The 24360-nt window shown below is 44.0% G+C and overlaps 1 protein-coding gene across 1 annotated transcript in view; it reads left to right on the forward strand.

Annotated features, from left to right (window-relative positions):
• The window catches only part of pnoc (prepronociceptin), an 87992-nt gene extending 74210 nt beyond the window's left edge, over positions 1-13782 (forward strand). The window contains exon 3 of the mRNA XM_062969360.1: positions 11006-13782. Coding sequence (XP_062825430.1) covers positions 11006-11488 — 483 coding nt within the window. The 3' untranslated portion in view covers positions 11489-13782. The remainder of the gene's footprint in view (positions 1-11005) is intronic.
• The last annotated feature ends 10578 nt before the right edge of the window (positions 13783-24360 follow it).

Consider the following 24360-nt stretch of genomic DNA (forward strand, 5'->3'; position numbering starts at 1 on the left):
TAGCCCCTGCTCGTTGCTGACCTAGCAACCCGAAAGATAGTTGCATCTATCAAGTAGGAAATAAGGTACCACTTATAAAAAAAGTGGGGAGGCAAGTTTAACTAATTTATGACATGGAATGAGGAAGTGCCGTCAGAGTGGTTGATGAAGCAGCTGCTCCCCCCTGTGGCCGGAATCAAAAATCCCCTCAGAAGAAGGTTAAATTGCCTCTGCGTCTGTCTCTGTCTCGGTTCGATGTGCATATGGGCATTGAATGTTTGCCCTATATGTACATAATGTGATCTGCCCTGAGTCCCCTTCGGGGTGAGAAGGGCGGAATATAAATATTGTAAATAAAAGAAATAAATAAATTTCAGCCACAGAGCCCCGCCAAAGTGAGCTTGCGTTGTGTGATTGGCAGCGTGGGGCTCCATGGCCCAACGGAGGTAAAAATGTCCTACGACGCTACCAAAGACTTGTCTGATGAAATCCTAGGACACAATAGAACCATGGATTCAAATTGCAGGAAAAGAGATTACGAGAAACTTCTTGATAGTAAGCGCTGTTTGATAATACAATATGTTACCATGGAGTGTGATGGAGTCTCCTTCTCTGGAGGTTTTTAAACAGAGAAGGTATGGCTATCTATTCAGAGGGCTTTGATGGGGTTATTTATTTATTCATAGTATTTATATTCCGCCTTTCTCACCCCGACGGGGACTCAGGGCGGATCACAATGTACATATACATGGCAAACATTCAACTCCCTTAGACATATGACACACACAGACAAAGACACAGAGGCTATTTAACATTCCCAGCTTCTGCCTTTATGAGATTATTCTCGATTCCGGCCACAGGAGGAGCTGCAGCTTCATCATCCACTGTGATGCCGAGTCCTTGATGGAGTACTTCCTCATCTTCTGCATGCACACTGCTGGACATTTTTATGGTGACGTAAATGAGTTAAATTAGCCTCCCCGCATAAGCAGGCCCGGGCTGTGGCACAAGCTGGTGAGCAGCCAGCTGCAGCCAGCTGAGACCAATCATTCTGACCAAGAGGTCATGAGTTCGAGGCCAGCTCGGAGCCTGCGTTTGTCTTTTTCTTTGTTCTATGTCAAGGCATTGAATGTTTGCCTTATATGTGTACAATGTGATCCGCCCTGAGTCCCCTTCGGGGTGAGAAAGAAGGGCGGAATATAAATACTGTAATTAAATAATAAATAAATAAATTTCCTACTTGACAAATGCAACTGTTTTTCGAGTTGCTTAGGTAAACAACGAGCTGGGGCTATTTAATGGCTATTTAATGGTCGGGCACTCAATCCAACCTGCCGGGCTTCGCATTCATGACCTCTTGGTCAGTAGTGATTTATTGCAGCTGGCTACTAACCAGCTGCGCCACAGCCCGGCCCCCGGGTCTCCCTTGGGGATCTATGATTCTATACATGATTTTTTTTTTTCGTGTCAGGAGCAACTGGAGTTGCTTCTGGAGTGAGAGAATTGGCTGTCTGCAAGGACGTTGCCCAGGGGACGCCCAGATGTTTTGATGTTTTACCATCCTTGTGGGAGGCTTCTCTCATGTCCCTGCATGGAGCTGGAGCTGTCAGAAGGAGCTCATCCATGCTCTCCCCGGGTGGGATTCGAACCTGGCAGCTTTCAGGTCAGCAGCCCAACCTTCAAGTCACGAGGCTTTTATCCCCTAGGCCACCGGAGGCCTTAACTAATGTACGTAACTAATGGTGACATAAATTTGTTAAATTAGCCTCCCCGCATAAGCGGTCCCTAAATTTCCTACTTGAGGATGCAATTGTATTGCGAGTTGCTTAGGTAAACAACGAGCTGGGGCTATTTAATGGCTATTTAATGGTCGGGCACTCAATCCAACCTGCCGGGCTTCGCACTCATGACCTCTTGGTCAGTAGTGATTTATTGCAGCTGGCTACTAACCAGCTGCGCCACAGCCCGGCCCCCGGGTCTCCCTTGGGGATCTATGATTCTATACATGATTTTTTTTTTTCGTGTCAGGAGCAACTGGAGTTGCTTCTGGAGTGAGAGAATTGGCTGTCTGCAAGGACGTTGCCCAGGGGACTCCCAGATGTTTTGATGTTTTACCATCCTTGTGGAAGGCTTCTCTCATGTCCCTGCATGGAGCTGGAGCTGATAGAGGGAGCTCATCCACACTCTCCCCGGATGGGATTCGAACCTGGCAGCTTTCAGGTCAGCAACCCAACCTTCAAGTCACGAGGCTTTTATCCCCTAGGCCACCGGAGGCTGTAACTAATGTACGTAACTAATGGTGACGTAAATTTGTTAAATTAGCCTCCACGCATAAGCGGTCCCTAAATTTCCTACTTGAGGATGCAACTGTCTTTCGAGTTGCTTAGGTAAACAACGAGCTGGGGCTATTTAATGGCTATTTAATGGTCGGGCACTCAATCCAAACTGGGCTTCGAACTCATGACCTCTTGGTCAGTAGTGATTTATTGCAGATGGCTACTAACCAGCTGCGCCACAGCCCGTCCCCTGGGTCTCCCTTGGGGATCTATGATTCTATGAACGCATGAAAGGAATGAGTGCTCAAACAAAATGAATGAGCCCAGCTACCATTAGATAGACCCATCTCCTCCGCGTGGTGCAGACAGAAACCCCGCAGCACAAAGAGTGTCCCCAACGGCCCAGTCATTCAGACTCATTAGCAAGGCCTTCATGTTCCATTCTGTGCTGCACGGAGACCCCATTTCATGACAAATGGCACATTCTCCACAATTGCCTCCACCTTGACACAAGGTCGCTGCAGAGAGAACAGCCTTCCTGCAAGCTGCCCAGGTCCGTTCCATCCAGAGGTGGGACGTGAGCATCATGCCAACAGAGCAGGAACAGCTGGCTGCTTTCGGGATCACTGGTCTGGGCAAAGCAATGTGGTGGAGAGTTTGGAAACAGAGCATCATAGTGTTGGGAGAGATGACAAGGGCCATTCATCCCAACCCCATTCTGTGAGTTGGGAAACACAGTCCAAATTTCCCTCACGGATGGCCATCCAACCCCTGCTTAAAAACTTCCAGAGAAGGAGATGACATCAGCAGCGTATTCTATACCCAAACAAATCTTACCATCAAAAGGTTCTTCCAAATGGTTAACTGGAATATTTATTTATTTATTATTTATTAGTGACATTTATATCCCGCCCTTCTCATCCTGAAGGGGACTCAGGGCAGATTACAATGAACACATATATGGAAAACATTCAATGCCAACAGACAAACAACATACATTAGACAGACTCAGAGGCATTTTTAACATTTTTCCAGCGTCACGATTCCGGCCACAGAGGGAGCTGTTGCTTCACCGTCCAGTAGTGGCTGTACTTCCTCATTCCTTTCCTCGTGTTTTGCTGGTAGTTTTATGGTGTTGTAAAGTAGCCTCCCGCATAAAGCGTCCCTAAATTTCCCTAATTGACAGATGCAACTGTCTTTCGGGGCTGCATAGGTCAACAGCAAGCCGGGGCTATTAATGGTCGGAGGCTTAACCCGACCCGGGCTTCGAACTCATGACCTCTCGGTCAGTAGTGATTTATAGCAGCTGGTTACTAGCCAGCTGCGCCACAGCCCGGCCCCGGTTTACAAGTATATATACATACAATATATTATTTTATACAATTATATTGCAATATTATTAGTAATATTGCATGTAATATAAATATACAATTATAATAGTAAACCTGGCATGATGTGAGTTGTAGTTGTAGTTGAGTTGTAGTTCACCCACAACCTTATGCATTTTGTACAATTAAAAGATTGACTTTTTGAAATAACCTGGGCAACGCAGAGTACCCAAGCTAGTAATATATATATATATATATATATATAGAGAGAGAGAGAGAGAGAGAGAGAGAGAGAGAGCTAATTCCCCAATCATATCCATTAGGCTCACTTTTCCTGAAATTTGAATCCATTACTCTGTTGTGTCCTAGTCTCCAAAGCATCTGGCTCCCTCCATCTGGCTCCATTTCACCTCCTGTCAAATATTTTAAAGAAAGTCTTTGTAGCAACAACTCTAAAGGGAAAAGCAAGATTCCAGCTCTAGAATTCTGATTCTAACACCGCAGAGGCCCTGATTTGTATGATCTTTAGGCTCCCTTTCTAATCCCATGGACAGAATGGCAAGATGTTGGACTAGATGATCTTTAGGGTCCCTTTCTGACGCTATGGTTCTAATTCCACAGAAGAAATGGCAAGGGATTTGTTAGGGATTTCTCTTCTTCAGAATCCTGTCCTGTTTTGTCTTTCAAGAACAGCCTTAAAATACTGTGGTAAGTAAATGAAAACTGCTTTACTTCAGCAAAACATAAAGAACAGCACACTCAGTGGATTAATGCAAAAGGAAGCAAGGAAGTCTTAGGGCAAACACAGTTCTTAGTCTCTGATAAATTCCCAAATCAAATAGCAGTTTTACTTCAGACAAAGAAACAGCAATAAATCCTTAAGAGCAGTTTCTTCAGAAGAGGAAGGGGAGCAGGAAAGTGTTAATGAATCAGAGGGGCAGTTGGAATCTGAGGAGGAGATTTTGGAAGTACAGTACCCACATTTCAGGAAAGGCGAAAGGAAACAGAGCAGAGATGTCGTTCAGCTAGAATAGCTGCCAGAAATGCAGCTCAGTAATTAGGAACTGCCCTAGCAGCTGTGAGGGGACTCAGCGCTATAAATCAGAAGCAGGTGCAGCCAGCTCTTGCTGGTAACAAACTGACTCTTCGCTCCCCTTGTGCCTGCTTCAAGTCTGCATCTGGGAAACTGCTCTTAAGGATTTATTGCTGTTTCTTTGTCTGAAGTAAAACTGCTATTTGATTTGGGAATTTATCAGAGACTAAGAACTGTGTTTGCCCTAAGACTTCCTTGCTTCCTTTTGCATTAATCCACTGAGTGTGCTGTTCTTTATGTTTTGCTGAAGTAAAGCAGTTTTCATTTACTTACCACAGTATTTTAAGGCTGTTCCTGAAAGACAAAACAGGACAGGATTGGACCAGATCACCTTAAGGTCCCTTCCAATTGGAATAATAGAATTGTGGGGTCAGAAAGACTATCTAGTCCATCCCCTTGCCATTCCGTCTTTGGAATTAGTCTCATAAATCTAATTCCAAAGATGGAATGTCAGGGAGAAAGACTAGATGGCCCTTTGTGACTGTATCATTCTAATTCTAAAAATGGAATGAGCATGGAATGGACTAGATGGCCTTTAGGGTCCCTTCCAAATCTATGTTTTTATAGCTGGACACAAAGCAGGAATCCGTGACATTCTGGCATTTACAACGAACACTCATCTCACTCTCTGGGTCCAAAAAGCCGGGCCTCTTCGTCCTTTTCCAGCTGATGATTGCTGAGGTTGGAGCCGTCACCGACCCCGGCCATTCCTTGTCCGCAAGGTCTTGCTCTCTTGTAGCCAATTTGTCGTAAATGGGGTCGCAGTCCCTGGCTTCCATCAGCCCGGGTTCAACAGCCTGAACCCTCTTTGTGACTCTTTTGTCGAAAGGGAATTGCATTCACAGCGAGAAGCCATTAAAAGTCAAGTGTGATGAACCTCGCTCTTTTGTTCATGCTCAGATGGCAAAACCATCCGCTTTCCCATCACCGTCATCGCAGCCGCGTTGCCAAGGGGAATTGTTTTGTCATTTTTAGCAGCTGGATGGGCCGCTAATTCGACACTGGGGGTCTGTCTCAATGGGTGTACTAGACATCTCATTCCCGGATATTTGAACGCCTACTCAGTGAAAATAAACTTCTCTTTTAGCTCTGTTGGTTTTCCTCCAGTAAACTAGCAGGAGCCAGAAAATAAATGTGGAGGGTCTATTTTTTGAAGAATAGATTTGGAAGGGACAACTAGAGGTCATCTAGTCCAACCCTAAACCAGTGCAAGATCCACAAATACATTGCTTGAAGATGTCCATCAAAAGAACATACCCTGTTTCCCCGAAAATAAGACAGTGTCATATTAATTTTTGCTCCCAAAGATGCGCTAGGTCTTATTTTCAGGAGATGTCTTATTTTTCCACAAAGAAGAATTCACATTTATGGTTGAATTTAAAATAATTATTATCTACTGTACAGTAGTTGTCATCACAAACCAGTATAACCAAACTGTGAATCCTTTCAAGAATTTCTATATTTTATTTTATTGCTATACTGTTTTTAAATTTCTGTTTTAAGTGTTTGTATGTAAATGTATGTTGTTGTTGGGCTTGTCCATGTGTAAGCTGCCCTGAGTCCCTTCTGGGGATACAAGAATAAAGTTATAATATTATTATTATTATTTCTTGTTACTACCTTTATTTCCACGTACAACAATCTATGGTATGTACATTTACCAATCCTGCATGCTTCCAAACAAAAACTTTGCTAGGTCTTACTTTCGGAGGAGGCCTTATATTTAGCAATTCAGCAAAACCTCTACTAAGACTTATTTTCTGGGGATGTCTTATTTTCAGGGAAACAGGGTAACTGCTTTGTCGAAGGCTTTAATGGCCAGAATCACAGGGTTGTTGTGTGTTTTACTGGGCTGCATTGCCATATTCCAGAAGCATTCTCTCCTGACATTTTGCCCACATCTGTGGCAGGCATCCTCAGAGGTTGTGAGGTATATGACATGGAGATATGTAATACCAACATGTCTGCTTGTTACTATTACATATCTCCAAGTCAGTTCCTACTAACAGATCACCTCTGTCCTAGTGTTTTCGTGGCTATGTGATTATTAATACCAATCAAACTTGGTGTGTCTTTGGGCAAGTCACACTATCTCAGCCTCAGGTGAACACAATCACAAAAGTCCTCAGATTATTCAGGTTTAATTAACTACATTAATTGGCAGTCCCAATTAATCCTCTGCCATCCCTCTTTTTCAGCTGCTTTTCAAATGTCCCAGTTTCTCCCCTTCTCCTCATCTTCTCTCTTTGTCCCCAGCTTGCTATATTTGCTGCAAGCTTATTTCAAAAGTAATTTGCAGAAAAGGAGGAAAGGAAATGGCACAATCTTGTCAGAGTATTTGCAGCGCAGCAGTAGTTGGATGGAAGCAGTGGAACACAGAACAAAGAGACACTCAGAGACGTTGGTAAAATTATTTACAAAGTTTTACTGTCTGCAGCAGTAATCAACACAACACAGACTTGCAGATGACGGACGAACACAGGACTGCTCTGCTCTCCAACAGAACTTGACTTGAACTCTAGGCAGACAGAACTCAACTGAACAGAACTGAACTGATGCAATTGTTATGCACAAACACTTGTGTCTGGATACTCCCTAGTTCCAGCCACACATCAAGGTCATCATAGCTTCTTGGCAGTTAACTCTTTCCACACTATGGTACATTCTGGATGATGCAATCAGTTGCAATACAAGCATGGCACAAATTGCATTTAAACGCTACCAATACACAAATCCCACATTAACAAATCTTGCCCTTCCCTCTCAGCCTCACTAAACTACATTCCCCAGGATTCTATAGCTTTGAGCCCTGGAAGCTACAGTGGTGTCAAACTGGATCAATTCTACAGTGTGGATGCACCCATATCAACCTGAATCCAATTGCTTGTTCCAGCTAGACCCATCAAGTGAATGGGATTTGCATTTCTTTTATAATCCATTGACTCTGAAACTTGGGGATTCATTCTTTCTATGTTTATACATCTTCTCTTTTTACTCTAGAAATGTACATTTATCTCTGTTGAAATCCTTTTGGTTTGGTTCTTTAGTTTTGTGAAGGTCATTTTGGATCCTGGGGCATTAACTCTCCCCTCCCAATTTGGTGTTATCTGCGAATTTGATCAGAATGCTTTCTATTCCATCTTCCAAGTCATTGGTAAAGTTGTCACTTCTCTCCAGGAAGTAGAAAGAGTGCCATTGGTAAGCACCCTTCATCCTCCTGTCATGAATTCAGCTAGGACTGTGGATAAGGAGGTCCTTGTTCGGTGAGCCTTCATTAAACCAGATCAACCAGGACAGAGTACAGGCACTCCGGATTAAAGACAAAACCATGGGGGTTTATTACGAGGGTTGAATGAAAAGTAATGCCTCCACCTTCGTAACTCCTCAACAGATGGCAGTCCTGATCTGCGGCAGGTCCTGGCTTGTTCAGTAGACTCTCCTCTACAGTTCCATTTGGCGGGAAGCCTTAGCATTGAATGGTTGTGTTGTTAAAGTGTGAAGTATGGAACCCTGCGCAGACAGTCGGTCAGTGTGACTTAAGCAGCATGCAGTCATTGAATTCTTGACAGCAGAAGGTGTCACCCCAAAGGAGAAAGGCGTCACCTACATTCTCGTAACGCGAGAGGAGTTCGTGGCAAATTTCAAGTCTGTGCGCTTTCATTTCAGGCGTCAGCATCCTGGATACCCATTGTGCACAGATCTTCTGATAGACAAGCAAAGTAATAATGTGACCCACACATTCTTGTGAAATGCCGATTATGCTTGAAATTTTTCTGAGTGATACAATGATCGTCCTGAATCAATCTGTCAATCTTTTGCTTGTGAAACTCAGTGGTTGCTGTCACAGGACGTCCAACTATTTATTTGTCATACAAGTCAGGTGTTCTCACATCAACATCTTTAAACTTACTCGCCCAACATGCACAGGACTCACATCAACACAATCCCCATAAACAGCTTGCATTCTCTGATGAATCTCCTTTGGGGTGACACCTTCTGCAGTCAAGAATTCAGTGACTGCACGTTGCTTAAGTCGCATTGACTGACCATCTGCGCAGGGTTCCATACTTCCCACTTTAACAACACAACCGTCCAATGCTAAGGCTTCCCGCCAAAGGGAACTGTAGAGGAGAGTCTACTGAACAAGCCAGGACCTGCCGCAGACCAGGACTGCCATCTGCTGAGGAGTTACGAAGGTGGAGGCATTACTTTTCATTCAACCCTCGTACTATTTGGCCAAATCGGATGCAAGTACAAGCAATGCGCTTCCAAAGATACAAGCATAAATTCGCAGAAAATACATGACATTTTACAGAGTTCTGACAGCTTTTCAGAATTCTCCCTCCTCTGATTGGTTAAAAAGAGAATAGGCTTGGTTGCTGCTATAGAGAGTTCATGTAGTCATGTTTGCTGCATCCCTTCTTCCACGAGAGTGGCAGACTCTCAGCCTCAAGCTGAATGAAGAAACATCCTCAGCTTATCCTGGTGACAAAAAGGATCATCTGCATATACACAAAGGTTTTGATATTGATTTGGCTTGGGAAATAGCTGGAGGGACCCTGGCTGTGATTTCCTTTCCCATGGGATTATGCCAACTGAGGATATGGAGAGGTAGCTGCCTTCTAGATACATTTTGATATATTCCATTTGATACAGTTTATACATTTGTACTTTTAGGAATTGACACAGCATGTAAAAGATACAAGGTATACTGAAATCATCAAATTGATATATCTTATTAAAGGGTTTGGTCTGATAAATTTTGTGGGGTACAGCTACTGTTAGGTCCATTCCAGAGTCTCTGGCGCTTTAATATTTCACAACCTTGGAGCTGTGGAAAATGTGGAAGCATATATTTTTCTTGGAGTCTCTTGATGATCTGTAAATATTTGGGGTGGGTGGGTGTTGTGGCTTAACAACACCCCTTTCCAAGATGAAGAGGAACCATTGAGAAGAACCTTTTAAGTTTAGCAATTCCTAAGCAGTGATGAGTTGGCTGCAAGAGAGTAGACTAAAAGTGAATCCCGCAAAAACTGAGATACTCTGGGCCGGCCAGCCACCAGAGTTAACCCAGTCACTGCCTGATTTTAATGGGGAAGTTCTGGTTCTGTCTGCTACTGTTAAAAGCCTTGGGGTTGTGTTGGACTCATTGCTGACAATGGAGGCCCAGATCACTGCCATAAGTAAGCAGGCCTTTTTTCATCTTCGCCAGGCAAGGAAATTGGCATCCTACCTTTCGACAGAAGCATTGGCAACGTAATCTATGCAACAGTCACCACTAGGTTGGATTATTGTCACGCCTTATATGCCGGCCTTCCGAAGACAAAAACCCAGAAGATCCGAATGGTCCCAAATGCGGCAGCCAGGCTGCTAGCGGGATCATCTATAAGATCCCATATTACACCGATTCTGAAACAACTGCATTGGCTACCAATAGAACATCAGATCTCTTACAAGATACTGATCCTGACATTTAGAGCTCGAAATGGCCAAGGACCATTATATCTTAGGGACCTCCTCATTCCTTTTTTTCATCAGTGGTCACCTCGATCCTCCCAGGAAAATCTCCTATACGTACTGGGCCCTAGGGAGGTACACCTGGAAGCTACAAGGCGTAGAGCCTTTTCGACCGATGCTCCAATTCTGTGGAACTCATTGCCTCCATATGTTAGAGCCATGTCGGAGTTGCGACCTTTTGGAAAAGCGCTCAAGACTTGGCTGTTTGGTTGTGCATTTAAGTAAATCAGATCTAATTTGCCAAATAGTCACAGTTGAATGTTTTTATATTGTGGAATGATATTTTAAATTGTAAGTCGCTCGGAGCACTCGGGTGGAGAGCAACTAATTAAGAAATAAAGTGAAGTGAAGTAATTCGTCTAAGAGTAGCTCTGTCCAGCCCACAATTTTTAGCTTCTTTGTGAGACTGTCATGGGGAAATCCTCTTAAAGCCCTTACTGAAATCAAGATTGGCCACATCTTCAGCGTTCCCTTCATACATTTATTTATTTATTATTTACAGCATTTATATTCCGCCCTTCTCACCCCGAAGGGGACTCAGGGTGGATCACATTACACATATAGGCAAACATTCAATGCCTTTTAACATAGAACAAAGACAGACAAACATAGGCTCCGAGCGGGCCTCAAACTCATGACCTCCTGGTCAGAGTGATTCATTGCAGTGATTCTTTGCAGCTGCTCTCCAGCCTGCGCCACAGCCCAAGCCCAGGCTTGTAACTCAAAAAAGAGATATGTTTCGTCTGGCATGATAGTTGGTGCACAATGACTGCCTTGGCCTTCAATGCATTGTCCTGCTTCTGTCTTTACAGATCTGTGTGATGGAGTGTGAGAAGAAGCTGTTGTCCAGAGCCACTTGGGATCTCTGCAACAAAGCGATCATCAGGAAGCCTTCCTCTTTGCTGCTGGGCTTTGAAGGCCTGGACGATGAAGTCACTTGGCCCTTCGAGTTTTGGGATGTTGGCTCACCAAGAGGCCGAGGCAGCCTGAAACGCTTTGGCGACTTCCCCCGCGCAGCTGAAGACGAGAAGCATGTCATGCGTCGGCCAGAGCCGGAAGACGAGCCAAGCCACAGCAGCCAAGCAGACCTCTTAGGGGACCTCCTGAGCGACCCGGGCGTGCAAGACCTCCAGAAGCGATTTGGAGGGTTCATCGGGGTCCGGAAGTCGGCCCGGAAGTGGCACAACCAGAAACGCTTCAGCGAGTTCCTCAAGCAATACCTGGGGATGTCTCCGCGCTCGGTGGAGTACGACGGCATGGCCGACGGAGACCTGAAGGAACAGAACGAGGTCTAGGCCCCATGGACTTTCCTCCGGGTTGACGCTCCCCTTTCTTTTTCGTACCACCAACACGTCGTGAATTGGTTGCCGGCCTGCCGTGGCCCAAGGGACCAACCCCGTTCCAACCCTCAGTGTCAAAACAGAAACAAAATCCGTAACCCATTGAAAGGAAAGTCCAGCTGCTCTTCAGAAAGAAGCAACTCAGAATTGCTCAAATCAGATAATGATCATTCGCCTCCATCATTACAACACTATCTTATATACAGATTATATTCCACTTGGTTTGTTTCAATTAAAAATACTCTGGGCCCTCCATATTTGCAGGTTTGATTTTGTAGGTTTAGTTAAAATTTCTAGGACTCCCAATGGAGGACCTAGAGAAAACTTCTTTAGAAATGTCTAGGTCTTAACAATACAATTCTATGACCAACCTCTGGCAAAAAAATGACCATACAATCGCACTAGAAGACCTAAAACATTCAAGAGAGAACACCTCCAGGAATATCTCAGTTTGTCAGTGCAATTCAGTGGTCAATGTCTGGTGGAAACTGACCCTAGAAGACTTTGAGGGCCTACAAAAAATACCTCTAGGAATGTCTAGGTTCTCCAATGTGATTTTATGGCCAACCTCTGCCTGAAACTGGCCATAAACTTACACTGAAGGACCTGAAGAGTCCTAAAGATAATGTCTAATTCTTCCAGTTCAATGCTGTGGTCAACGTCTGGCTGAAACTGGCCAAAGATCCACACTGGAGGACCTGGAGTGTCTAGAAATGTCTAGTTTTTCCAGAGTCTGGTCAACTTCTAGCAGAAACAGACCATGGAATAACTCTGGATATCTTAAATAAGTGAATTCTTGGGTGAAACAAGTAGAATTTCTTTTATTCATGGTTTATCCACTTTTGGAAGGGTCCTATATTCCTAATGACAGTAAATGTGGAGAGCTTCCCAATTAATATGAATATGAATATTAGGACATCATCCATGCTGCAGAATGACAGCAATTGGACACCCTTTTGTCGTAGCTCTATTCTATGGAACCTTCTGGTTTGTAATTAATCACAAATCCCAGAATTCCACAGCATGGAGCCATGGCAACTAATGTGGTGTCAAACTGATATAATTCTGCAGTGTGGGTGCAGCCGGAGTCAACGTAAGGACAAACCCAATTGATTGAACATCTCTGTTGACATTTGGAACAATAATCACAGGGCATTATTTTTCCAAAGTGTCTTTCCACTGGATTTGGTAAGACTGGAAGCCAGTCTACACATTGCAAAGTGTAGAAAATAGGGAACAGAATTTGGGAACACGATCCTATTTTGCATCACATTCTTGTAAATATTGGCACACATCTACGCTGTAGAATTAAGGCAGGCGGATACCACTTTAACTACCGTATGGGCTTTGTAGCTTGACGAGGCAACCACAACCTTTGACAGAGAAGTCTCAAGACCTTGACAAACTACAAAACACCCACTGAAGTGGCATCAAACTGCTTTCCTTCTACAGTGTAGATGCACCCTGATGTTACGTTTGGCTTTTATATGTCACCATTTGTAGCGAGGTATGTTTTGCTGGTATTGTGAGACATCCAGAACTTTCCTTGGTGGCTTATACACATTGTCTATGAACAATAAAAAAATGAATGCTGGAATATCCCTTCTGATAGTAAGCTAGCACTTTCTCTTTCACATGCTAGGCTTCTCCATGAATCAAGATTCACGGCTGCATCCGCACTGCAGAACCGTACCAATTTGATATCACGGCGAAAATTGCACCAGATTCTCCCTGTTCTTAATGGGGTTCCTCAGACAGGAACCCTATTTTCCAACCTGGAGATGAATGCTAAAGGTGTGTCCCATTCCTATTAAGGAACTCTTGCAGCTAAAGTGGTATCAAAGTTTGCATCCTATGCAGTGCAGATCCAGGTATCTTCCCAAACGGGGTTGGGACGCCTTCAGAACGGCAGAGCTTTGGTGTTTGTGGGTTTCTGTTGCCAGTTTCCTCGACCCCTGCGCTCCTTTTCTTTCTCTCTCCATGGCATGCCTTCGGTCCAAATTGCTGTCTCGGCACCATTCCTTTTTAAGAAATAATGTAATAATACCTTTTGCCCCCACCGCCATGGTCTCGGCTATCTACTTCTTCTGTAAACTGTTGAATGTTTAATTGGGGTGGGTGGGAAATGGAAGACGTGCCCTGCTCTTTTTAATTGTTTCCGACCCAAAACAAATCCCTCCATTAAACTTGTATATAGCAAAACAGAAAAAACAAAGAGAAAAGATGAATAAATTAGTTTTCTATTTCGACTGTCGCATTGTGGTCGGCACACCGTCAACGGATCTAGGGTTGTTATCCTGCAACGCTCCCAGGTGCCTTGTTCTTTCTTGACCCAGAATTGGTCCATTTGTTCATCAAAACGTACCACAACTCTGTACTGATATGAAATTTAGATTGCAATAAAATGAGAGGGAACTGCTTGGCGAGCACAGCTAACCATAATTGATAACCAAAGTTCCAGATTAAAAACTCACTCAGAAATGAAGACATAGACAGATGTGTTTTATTGTATTCTTGGCCACGAAATGATGCCTGTGGGCTTCTGCCCCCAAATTACAAGCGTAAGAGAACATGTGCTAAGCAAAACAGTTTTATACAACCAAGTTCCCTGTTTGAATCGTCCCTCATCTCTGGTCTGGCTAATTTATTTATTTATTACAATATTTATATCCCGCCCTTCTCACCCAACAGGGGACTCAGGGCGGCTTACAATAAAACACACATATAAAAACTGTACAATACACTATAAATGAGTTTAAAAAATTAACTTACATAAAACATTCATAAAACGCATTATAAAATACAGATAGGTGTGCTCAAGTTTAAAAGACTGGGTCTGTCAATTGAGTTCCAGTATACATAATAGTAATTAATGCTGCTGACTCTTATTCGAAAGCCTGGCCCCACAACCAAGTTTTAACCTTCCTACGGAAGGATAGGAGGGAGGGAGCCTGCCTGACTTCAATGGGGAGGGCGTTCCATAGGCGGGGAGCCACTACTGAAAAGGCCCTGTCTCTCGTCCCCGCCAGCCGCACCTGTGAGGCTGACGGGACCGCGAGCAGGGCCTCACCTGATGATCTTAAGCTTCGAGGTGGGTCGTAGCGGGAGACACGTTCAGACAGATAAGCTGGGCCGGAACCATTTAGAGCTTTATAGGCTAAAGCCAGCACCTTGAATTGTGCTCGGTAGCTAATTGGCAGCCAGTGGAGCTGGCGTAACAGAGGAGTAGTACGCTCCCTGTACGCCGCCCCAGTTATTAACCTGGCAGCCTCCCGTTGGACTAATTGAAGCTTCCGAACAGTCTTCAAAGGCAGCCCCACGTAGAGTGCATTGCAGTAGTCTAAACGGGATGTACCGAAAGCGTGGACCACCGTGGCCAAGTCTGGCTTCCCAAGGTACGGTCGCAGCTGGCGCACAAGTTTTAACTGTGCGAAGGCTCCCCTAGCCACTGCTGAGACCTGGGGCTCCAGGCTCAACAATGAGTCCAGGATCACCCCCAGACTGCGAACCTGCGCCTTCAGGGGAGTGTGACCCCATCCAGCACAGGCTGTAACCCTATACCCTGTTCGGCCTTCCGACTGACCAGGAGGACCTCTGTCTTGTCTGGATTCAATTTCAATTTGTTGGCTAAGGATTTGTTACGGGTTTGTGGAAAAACAAACTGCATGCAGTTCTGTCCAGACTTATCCAGCCCTTTTGTGCATCCACAATGAGCAAATACAAGCCAAGAAAATGGAAAAATCAAAGTTTACTCTTAAGTAGCAGAGTCAAGGAGAAAATTAAACAAGCAATTTCAAAACACAAAACCTCCAGTTTCAAAATAACTCATTCCATCTGGAGCAACAAACTCACGTAAAGTTATTTGCATTAAATTCATGCATCTTCTTTGGAGATTTCTTCTTCAGTGGTGCAAGGAGACAGGCATAGTAAGCTCTCAGCCAGGAACTGACTCCAAGTAAGTTCTGAAGCAAGTGATTCAGTAAATCCCAAAAGGCATTACAAACATTCTCCAAGTTATACCCCATTCAGGGAGAGGTTCAAGCTTGTTATCCTTGATTGTTCTAATTACCCAACTATGAATTGTGATTGACCAGGTGATTTTCCTTTAACACACATACACACAAGTGGCAATCCCACAAGAACTTAGTCAAATACATGCATATGCAGCAATAGGATTCACGCTGGGATTGGTCTAATGTGGAAACTGCAAAGCCGTCCCCATGGGAGAGCATAGTCCAGAAATATAGCTTAATCCAGTTTTACATTAAATAAAGGCAGGGTTTTAGAAAACAACAGAAGAGGCCTTAAGCTTCTGGAAGCAAGCAAACAGGTGTTCCCAGGCAAACAAAGGAGAGTCTTCAGGAAGTCTGTTGTCTGTGGTTGAGAAGGTATTCTTGGGTAATGCCCTTTGGCTTGAGTCAGGCAGTTTAGACAGTTTATTATATTCTATATATATATAAAAGGGTAATGGAATCATGGCACCGGACCAAACAACTAAACTAAACGCCCCACAACCTCAAAAATTGATAGCACAACCTCTTATCCACGCCTCTATGTTCATACAACAAAAAGAAAAGAAAAATCAAGTCCTAGCCACAGCAACGCGTGGCCGGGCACAGCTAGTTTAGTAATAAAAGTACAGTTTATACATTTCAGACTTGGGTAATAGATACATTATATAAAAGGATAAAAGTTATACCAAAAGGAATAGATACAATCTATTTTATCTACCACATAGATCAATATGTGGTAGCTTCTTGGTCCTAGTTTTGTAGTTTTGTAGTTTTGTTTTTGGGTATCTAAGCATGAAGAGGATGGGATCGTGAAAATTTCTTTTCCCAGGCCAGCCAAATAGAGGATGTCGAAATGGCCAAAGTCCCCTTTGTTTCTAAGCCACATCCAGGGCTATTTCCCAGTGTGAAACAATAGCTGAATAATTCACCTCTTATTTATTTACTTATTTACTTTATTTACTATATTTACTTACTTTATTTCTACCTCGCTCTTCTCACCCCAAGGGGGGCTCAGAGCGGCTTACAAGTTTTGGCAAAAATTCAATGTATTTATTATTTATTTACAGTATTTATATTTCTCCCTTCTCACTCCAAAGGGGACTCAGGGCACATCACAATGTACACATACATGGCAAACATTCAATGCCATAGACATATGACACACAGACATGGAGAAACAGAGGCTATTTAACATTTCCAGCTTCCGGCTTCATGGGGGTATGCTCGATTCCGGCCACAGGGAGAGCTGGTGCTTCATCATTCACTATGACACTGAGTCCTTGATGGAGTGCTTCCTCATCTCTGGCACGCACACTGCTGGACATTTTTGTGGTGACGTAAATGCATAAGTGGTCCCTAAATTTCCTACTTGACAGATGCAACTGTCTTTTGGGTTGCTTAGGGAAACAATGAACTGGGGCTATTTAATGGCTATTTAATGGTCGGTCACTCAATCCAACCCGGGCTTCGAACTCATAACCTCTCAGTCAGTAGTGATTTATTGCAGCTAGCTACTGACCAGCTGCACCATTAAAAATATGTATTGTGTTTATTATATTACTGTGGCATTGAATTATGCATTAGGATTCCCCGGTGGTGCAATGGATTAAACCCTTGTGCCGGCAGACTGCTGACTTGAAGGTTGGGTTGCTGACATGAAAGTTGCCACTTTGAATCCAAACCGGGATGAGCATGAATGAGCTCCCTCTGTCAGCTCCAGCTCCTCATGCAGGGACATGAGAGAAGCCTCCCACAAGGATGGTAAAAACATCAAACATCTGGGCATCCCCTGGCCAACGTCCTTGCAGGCGGCCCATTCTCTCACACCAGAAGCAACTTGCAGTTTCTCAAGTCACTCCTGACATTAAAAAATGTTTTAAATCAATAAACATATAAACTTACAATCGAAACCAGTTAAAACATATAACAAAATCACCACTCCTGAAATCATCATCCTGATTATTTCCTGTGTTGGGTCTGTTGCACTTTAATCTCTACTCGCCAAAGGCCTGCTTCCACAATCAGGATTTAAGTTTTTTGCGAAAGACCAAGAGGGGGGAGGCTGATCTGATGTCACTGGGGAGGGAGTTCAACGGCCAAGGGGCCACCACCAAGAAGGCCCTGCCTCTCGTCCCCACCAATCACTCTTGTGAAGGGGGTGGGACCAAGAGCCTCCCCGGCAGATCTGAATGCTCAAACTGGCTCTTGACCTAGGTCAAGTAGGTCAGGGAACCGGCGACCCCAACTGATTGATGAGCCAGGTCTCACCTCTGCTCACCCGTCAGACCACTCTGCAAACGGCAAAAATTGCACCAACAAAGCACAACAACTTTGTTTTTTTTTATCTGCTGATCTCAGCGGCACTGATGCTTTATTTACAACAATATTTACAGTGCTAATTTCCAAAGCTGTCAGGACATATCTTGCTTCCGTAAGATCAAACATGGAACTTTTCCGTCTCTTTCAGAGTCCATTCTCTGTACACTGAAGCACCTCCTCTGCATTCCACAGCATGTGATGTATCTTCCTGTCACGTAGCACAAACGGAAGTCTTTACCATTTGCCTTTCCAGCAACCAATCAGGGCTCACCGCAATTAACCTCTTGACTGCTGGAAAGCTTGCCGGAACGAAATACATACATTTCCACAGCAACAATAGATTAAACATTTCACTCCATATCACAAAAACACTAACAAAGTAGAAGTCAATGTTTCCTGTCTCGGAAATAAAATAGAACATGTTTAATAAATGTATAGGAATAAAGTAAAATAAAATATGGTTTATGGTTAGGAGGAGAGAGACAACAGTCTGAAAGTGGGAGGGCCTGGGAGGTTTTATGCAAAAGAAGGACACCACTTACTCATTCTGGCTTGTTGCCCTTGGAAAACTATAAATTCCTAACTATAAATCCCTTTTTATTCGAGGTGGAGGTAGTGGAGTTCAATAACAAAATCTATGGAAACAATAAACGGTGCATAATAGCAACATGAATCTCACTCATGGGAGAAAAGTGGGATAAAAATGAATAAATAACAACAACCACAAAAAAAACCAACATTTACTGAAAGTAATAACTTCCACCAGAAGTTATCATAGAGTTCCCTGGAAAACCAAGATAACGCCTAGAGGTATGATTCTAGGTAGCATATTATAGAATCACCTGATTTGTTTTATGGAAGTTGTAGCTTTCAAAGGTGTTCAGCTTCTCTGCCAAAGAGAGCTGGTGCCTCCTCGAACTACAGCTCCCAAAATTCTATAGCATTGGCCTTTGGCAGTTGAACTGGTGTCAAACTGCATTAATTCTACAGTGTAGGTGCATTCCATGGAAGCTCACACTACCAACTTATCAAAGGTGCATCTACGACTGTAGACTTAATGCAATTTGACACCACTTTAACTGGCATGCCTCAAAGTGATTGAGTCTTGGAAGTTGTGGTATTGCAAAGTCATTAGCTTTCTCTGCAAAGGAGTCCTTGCCAAACTACAACTCCCAGGACTCCATCGCATTGACAGATGGCCATTAAAGTGGTGTCAAGCTGCATTAAGTCTACAGTGTAGATGCACCCATAGAAATTTCCTAGAGGACATATTATATCAGATGCGGCTAAATGAAAGAGGGGTCATAATTAAGGTCTGGCTATCCCATTAAATCTCAGGGCAGCCTACAATTAAAATGACACAACTATACATCTACACTGTAGAAATGAATACGGTTTGACCCCAGTTTAACTGCCAAGGCTCAATGCTATGGAATGTAGTGAGTTGCAGTTTTACAAGGCCTTTAGCCATCTCTAGCAAATAGTGCTGGTACATAAGGAAGCAATAACATTTAAAACCTTCCAGAGACCACTTGAATGTTTCTGCCCAAATGCATCTAAGATAACATATCTTTCACCAGCTTCCATTTTTCTAATGGTTCCAATTCTGGAGGCCACCTTTATAATACATTATTTATAAGCATCTTCAAGGGAGATTGCTAGTAAAAGGGGGAATCAGTTGAGCCTCCAGTGGCAAGGAGTTCCACAAGGTAGGAACAACCATCAAAAGGGCCTATATCTTTGTGGTAGGACTGAGAAAAAGTCATAGGGCTATGGAATCATTGAATTGGAGGAGACCTCAAGGGCATCAAATAGTCCAAACAGGAAAACACAATCAAAGCACCCCTAACAGATGGCCATCCAGACTCTGCTTAAAATCCTCCAGAAAAGTGTCAGGGGGTTAATTAGCTCCAAACCACCCTGATTTATTGGTGAATCAGGCCTCTCACCAATCCATCTTCTTTCAGACCACTTAAGCAACTCGCTACAAGCAGCACCAACAAACAACACCACAGTTGTAATTCAGCTGATTCCAGTGGTTCTAAGGCTTTAATATATACAACTATATACAACTACAAAGTCCATCGCTCATAGAACCCATGCTTCCAAAGCAAAGGCAAAGCATGTCCTCTCTCTTTGCCGATCATCACTTCTGCTGGCAACTCCCACATTCCATAGCAGAATGACGAATGTCCTGTCCGCACTTCTGAGACCGGAAGGCTTGACCTATTGGCTAGGCAGGCTATCAATCAAGCTGGCTTGCCATTAACCCGTGTGCTGCTGGAAAGTATACACAGTTGCAAAAAGGTATACACAGTTGCAAAAACCCAACAGCAAAAACTTGATTCAACATTTCACACTTACAACAAAATAACACCAACAAAAAGGAGACTCCACTGGACTCCAAGGCTACGTTTTCAAACAGCTCCAACTACCTTGTCCATGTCTTCTGATCTGTTTTGCCTAGAACGTGACACAGGATTGTTATTTCAGGTGAGATCAAACCAAAGCAGAAGAAAACTGGGCTCTGACTTCCTTGAGTCTAAACACTATATTCCTATATGCAGCCTATATGTGACCATCATCATGCTAATGCAGCCAAACAAAACAGAAGCTATGCCATCCAAGCTTGGGAAGGTTCCTATTTTGGACTACAACTTCCAGAAATCCTCATCTTTCATAGTTGTTCGGGACGAAAGTTGTGGTCCAGAACAGGCACTTTCCCAAGCTCTGGCTGGAATTCATAGCCCTCGCACATCCATATGCACCCCTTCCTTGCTGCTCTACCTTGCTGGGGGATTCTGGGGTTTGTAGTCCCAAATTCTCACTTGAATTGATGCTGCTCCCACATCCATTCTGGTTGAATCCCTTGGGTCCTGGAAGAAATTGGCAATTACAAAAGTGAGAGGAAGTGCAAAGCTCAATTAAGGGGCTGGTTATTTCTTCAAACTCATGATGCCCTCAGCTGCAATGTACTCATCTCAGGCACTTATTAGAAGTGATCTCCTGGAGGCTGATATTAAGAGCTGATAAGGAGAGAGGTCAGTAGTAGTAGTAGCTTCCTCTTAAAGCAAGGAAGGGTCTCTTGGAAAAGTCAGGGAATCGGATGATCTGCCCACATAGAAACTGAACTTGTCCTTGGAAAGAAGGAAGGAAGGTGTTGCACCCCAGGCCTGGAAACCCCTAAGATCACAGCACCATGCAAGAGTCCAGAATATAAGCAAACAGATTATTGTAGCATTGTTGTATTTTTTCCAGGCTGTATGGCCATGTTCCAGAAGTATTCTCTCCTGACGTTTCGCCCACATTTATGGAAGGTACCTCACAACTTCTGAGGATGCCTGCCATAGATGTGGGCAAAACATCAGGAGAGAATATTTCTGGAACATGGCCATACAGCCCGGAAAACATACTACAACCCTGTAATCCCGGCCATGAAAGCCTTCAACAACACAGTTTATTATAGAATATATCAAAGGTATAGGAAAACTGCAGGAATATATTTTTTGACATACTGACAGGTAGGTATCCCCATGTAAGCATGGATTCCAAAGATTTGTCCTATTCCTATTAAGAAACTGTTACAGTTAAAACAGTATCAAAGTGTTACAGCTGCATCGTGTGGATCAAGGTATCTTCCCAAACAGGTTTGACGCCTTCAGAACAGCAGAGCTTTGGTGTTAGTGGATTTCTGTTGCCGGCTTCCTTTACCCCTGTTCGCCAAGAGATTTGGTCTCTTGTGGTGTGTTTCTATTCTTCCTTCCTTCCTTCCTTCCTTCCTTCCTTCCTTCCTTCCTTCCTTCCTTCCTTCCTTCCTTCCTTCCTTCCTTCCATGGGCATGTTCAGTTTACTCTCTATGTGGGCAGTGTTGGGAATTGAAGAGCCGTTAAGCTCTAATCACCCCCTTTATGAGGCAAATTCCCATTAAAATAGCAGAGAAAAATGCAGCGGTGAGACTTACGCGGTGTGAGTTTTGGAAGTCCTCTGTGTCTTCAGGAAGGCAAAGGAATTGCTTTAAGTTAGCTTTAAAGTTTAAAAGCATTTGTTGAGGTAAAAAGAAATCCATTGATGGATAGAAAAGGTTTGGAGCTCACTAGCTAATCTATCCTGTTCTAATACACATAGACGGATCAAAATAACAAAGGTATAGATAGCTACATCTTGCTAGTAGAGCGGACAGAGTGCGTCCTCTCTCTGGAACAAAGCAGGAAGATGGAATGACGACCAAGCCTCGTGGGTCGCTTCTTCTCTAGGGCCATAAACATTCCAAAAGCCCAATTGGGGAAGTTACGTCAAAGCCCTAGGAGAGATCACATTTCTAAAGCATCAAAGGGTGGGGTTGACCTAAACAGGACATGAGGGAGGAAACAATAGTAAAGCCTAATCAAAGCATGCATGGAACTGGGGAAGGTGTCCCTAACTCTTTTCTAGGCTTCCTATCTAACCATAGAGACTTAGGCAGTACAGGATGACATATTTCCAACAGGCAGATCATCCAATTCCCTGACTTTTCCAAGAGGACCTTCCTTGCTTTAAGACTGCATTTCTCAACCTGGGGGTTGGGACCCCTGGAGGGTTTGCAAGGGGTGTTCAGAATCAGAGGGGTCACCAAAGACCAGTACTGTATTTTCTGTTGGTCATGGGGTTCTGTGTGGAAAGTTTGGCCCAATTCTATTGTTGGTGGGGTTCAAAGGGCTCTTTGATTGTGGATGAACTATAAATCCCAGCAACTACAACTCCCAAATGTCAAAGTCTATTATCCCCAAACTCCATCTTTGTTCACATTTGGGCATATTGAGTATTTGTGCCAAGTTTGGTCCAGACCCATCATTGTTTGAGTCCACAGTGCTCTCTGGATGTAGGTGAACTACAACTCCCAAACTCAAGGTCTATGCCCATGAAAACGTTCCAGTATTCAGGAATTCTGTGAGCCAAGTTTGGTTCAATTCCATCGTTGGTGGAGTTCAGAATGCTCTTTGATTGTAGGTGAACTATAAATCCCAGCAACTACAACTCTCAAATGACAAAATCAATCCTCTCCCAACACCACCATATTCACATTTGGACGTATCGAGTATTTGTGCCAAATTTGGTCCAGTGAATGGAAATACATCCTGTATATCAGATATTACCATTCATAACAGAAGCAAAATTACAGTTAGGAAGTAGCAATACAATAATGTTATGGCTGGGGTTCACCACAACATGAGGAACTTGTATTAAGGAGTCATGGCATTAGGAAGGTTGAGAACCACTGCTTTAAGAGGAAGCCACTACCATCGACCTCTCTCCTTATCAGCTCTTAATGTCAGCCTCCAGGAGATCACTTCTAATAAGTGCCTGAGATGAGTACATTGCAGCGGAGGGCATCATGCGCTTGAAGAAATAACCAGCCCCTTAATTGAGCTTTGCACTTCCTCTCACTTTTGTAATTGCCAATTTCTTCCAGAGTGGCTTTAACTCCCAAAGGTTTCAAAGGTGGGTGGGGGAGGCAATGGTTCAGAAGGCAACCAGGAAGGTCTTTAGAGGGATCATAGAATCATAGAATCATAGAATAGTAGAGTTGGAAGAGACCTCATGGGCCATCCAGTCCAACCCCCTGCCAAGAAGCAGGAAATCGCATTCAAAGCACCCCCGACAGATGGCCATCCAGCCTCTGCTTAAAAGCCTCCAAGGAAGGAGCCTCCACCACAGTCCGGGGGAGAGAGTTCCACTGTCGAACAGCTCTCACAGTGAGGAAGTTCTTCCTGATGTTCAGGTGGAATCTCCTTTCCTGTAGTTTGAAGCCATTGTTCCGTGTCCTAGTCTGCAGGGCAGCAGAAAACAAGCTTGCTCCCTCTTCCCTATGACTTCCCTTCACGTATTTGTACATGGCCCTCATCATGTCTCTATTGATGCAGGCCAGAATCCCGTTGGCTTTTTTAGCTGCTGCATCACATTGTTGGCTCATGTTTAACTTGTTGTCCACTAGGACAACATGTTAAATAGGGGCATCAATAGGGGAATAGCGTCTAGATCCAGGGAAGTTATGCTCCCCCTCTATTCTGCCTTGGTCAGACCACACCTGGAATACTGTGTCCCATTCTGGGCACCACAGTTGAAGGGAGATGTTGACAAGCTGGAAAGCGTCCAGAGGAGGGCGACTAAAATGATGAAGGGTCTGGAGAACAAGCCCTATGAGGAGCGGCTTAAAGAGCTGGGCATGTTTAGCCTGCAGAAGAGAAGGCTGAGAGGAGACATGATAGCCATGTACAAATACGTGAAGGGAAGTCATAGGGAGGAGGGAGCAAGCTTGTTTTCTGCTGCCCTGCAGACTAGGACACGGAACAATGGCTTCAAACTACAGGAAAGGAGATTCCACCTGAACATCAGGAAGAACTTCCTCACTGTGAGAGCTGTTCGACAGTGGAACTCTCTCCCCCGGGCCGTGGTGGAGGCTCCTTCTTTGGAGGCTTTTAAGCAGAGGCTGGATGGCCATCTGTCGGGGGTGCTTTG

This window comes from Anolis carolinensis, chromosome 1 (genome assembly GCF_035594765.1).
Source record: "Anolis carolinensis isolate JA03-04 chromosome 1, rAnoCar3.1.pri, whole genome shotgun sequence".
Classification (NCBI taxonomy): domain Eukaryota; kingdom Metazoa; phylum Chordata; class Lepidosauria; order Squamata; family Dactyloidae; genus Anolis; species Anolis carolinensis.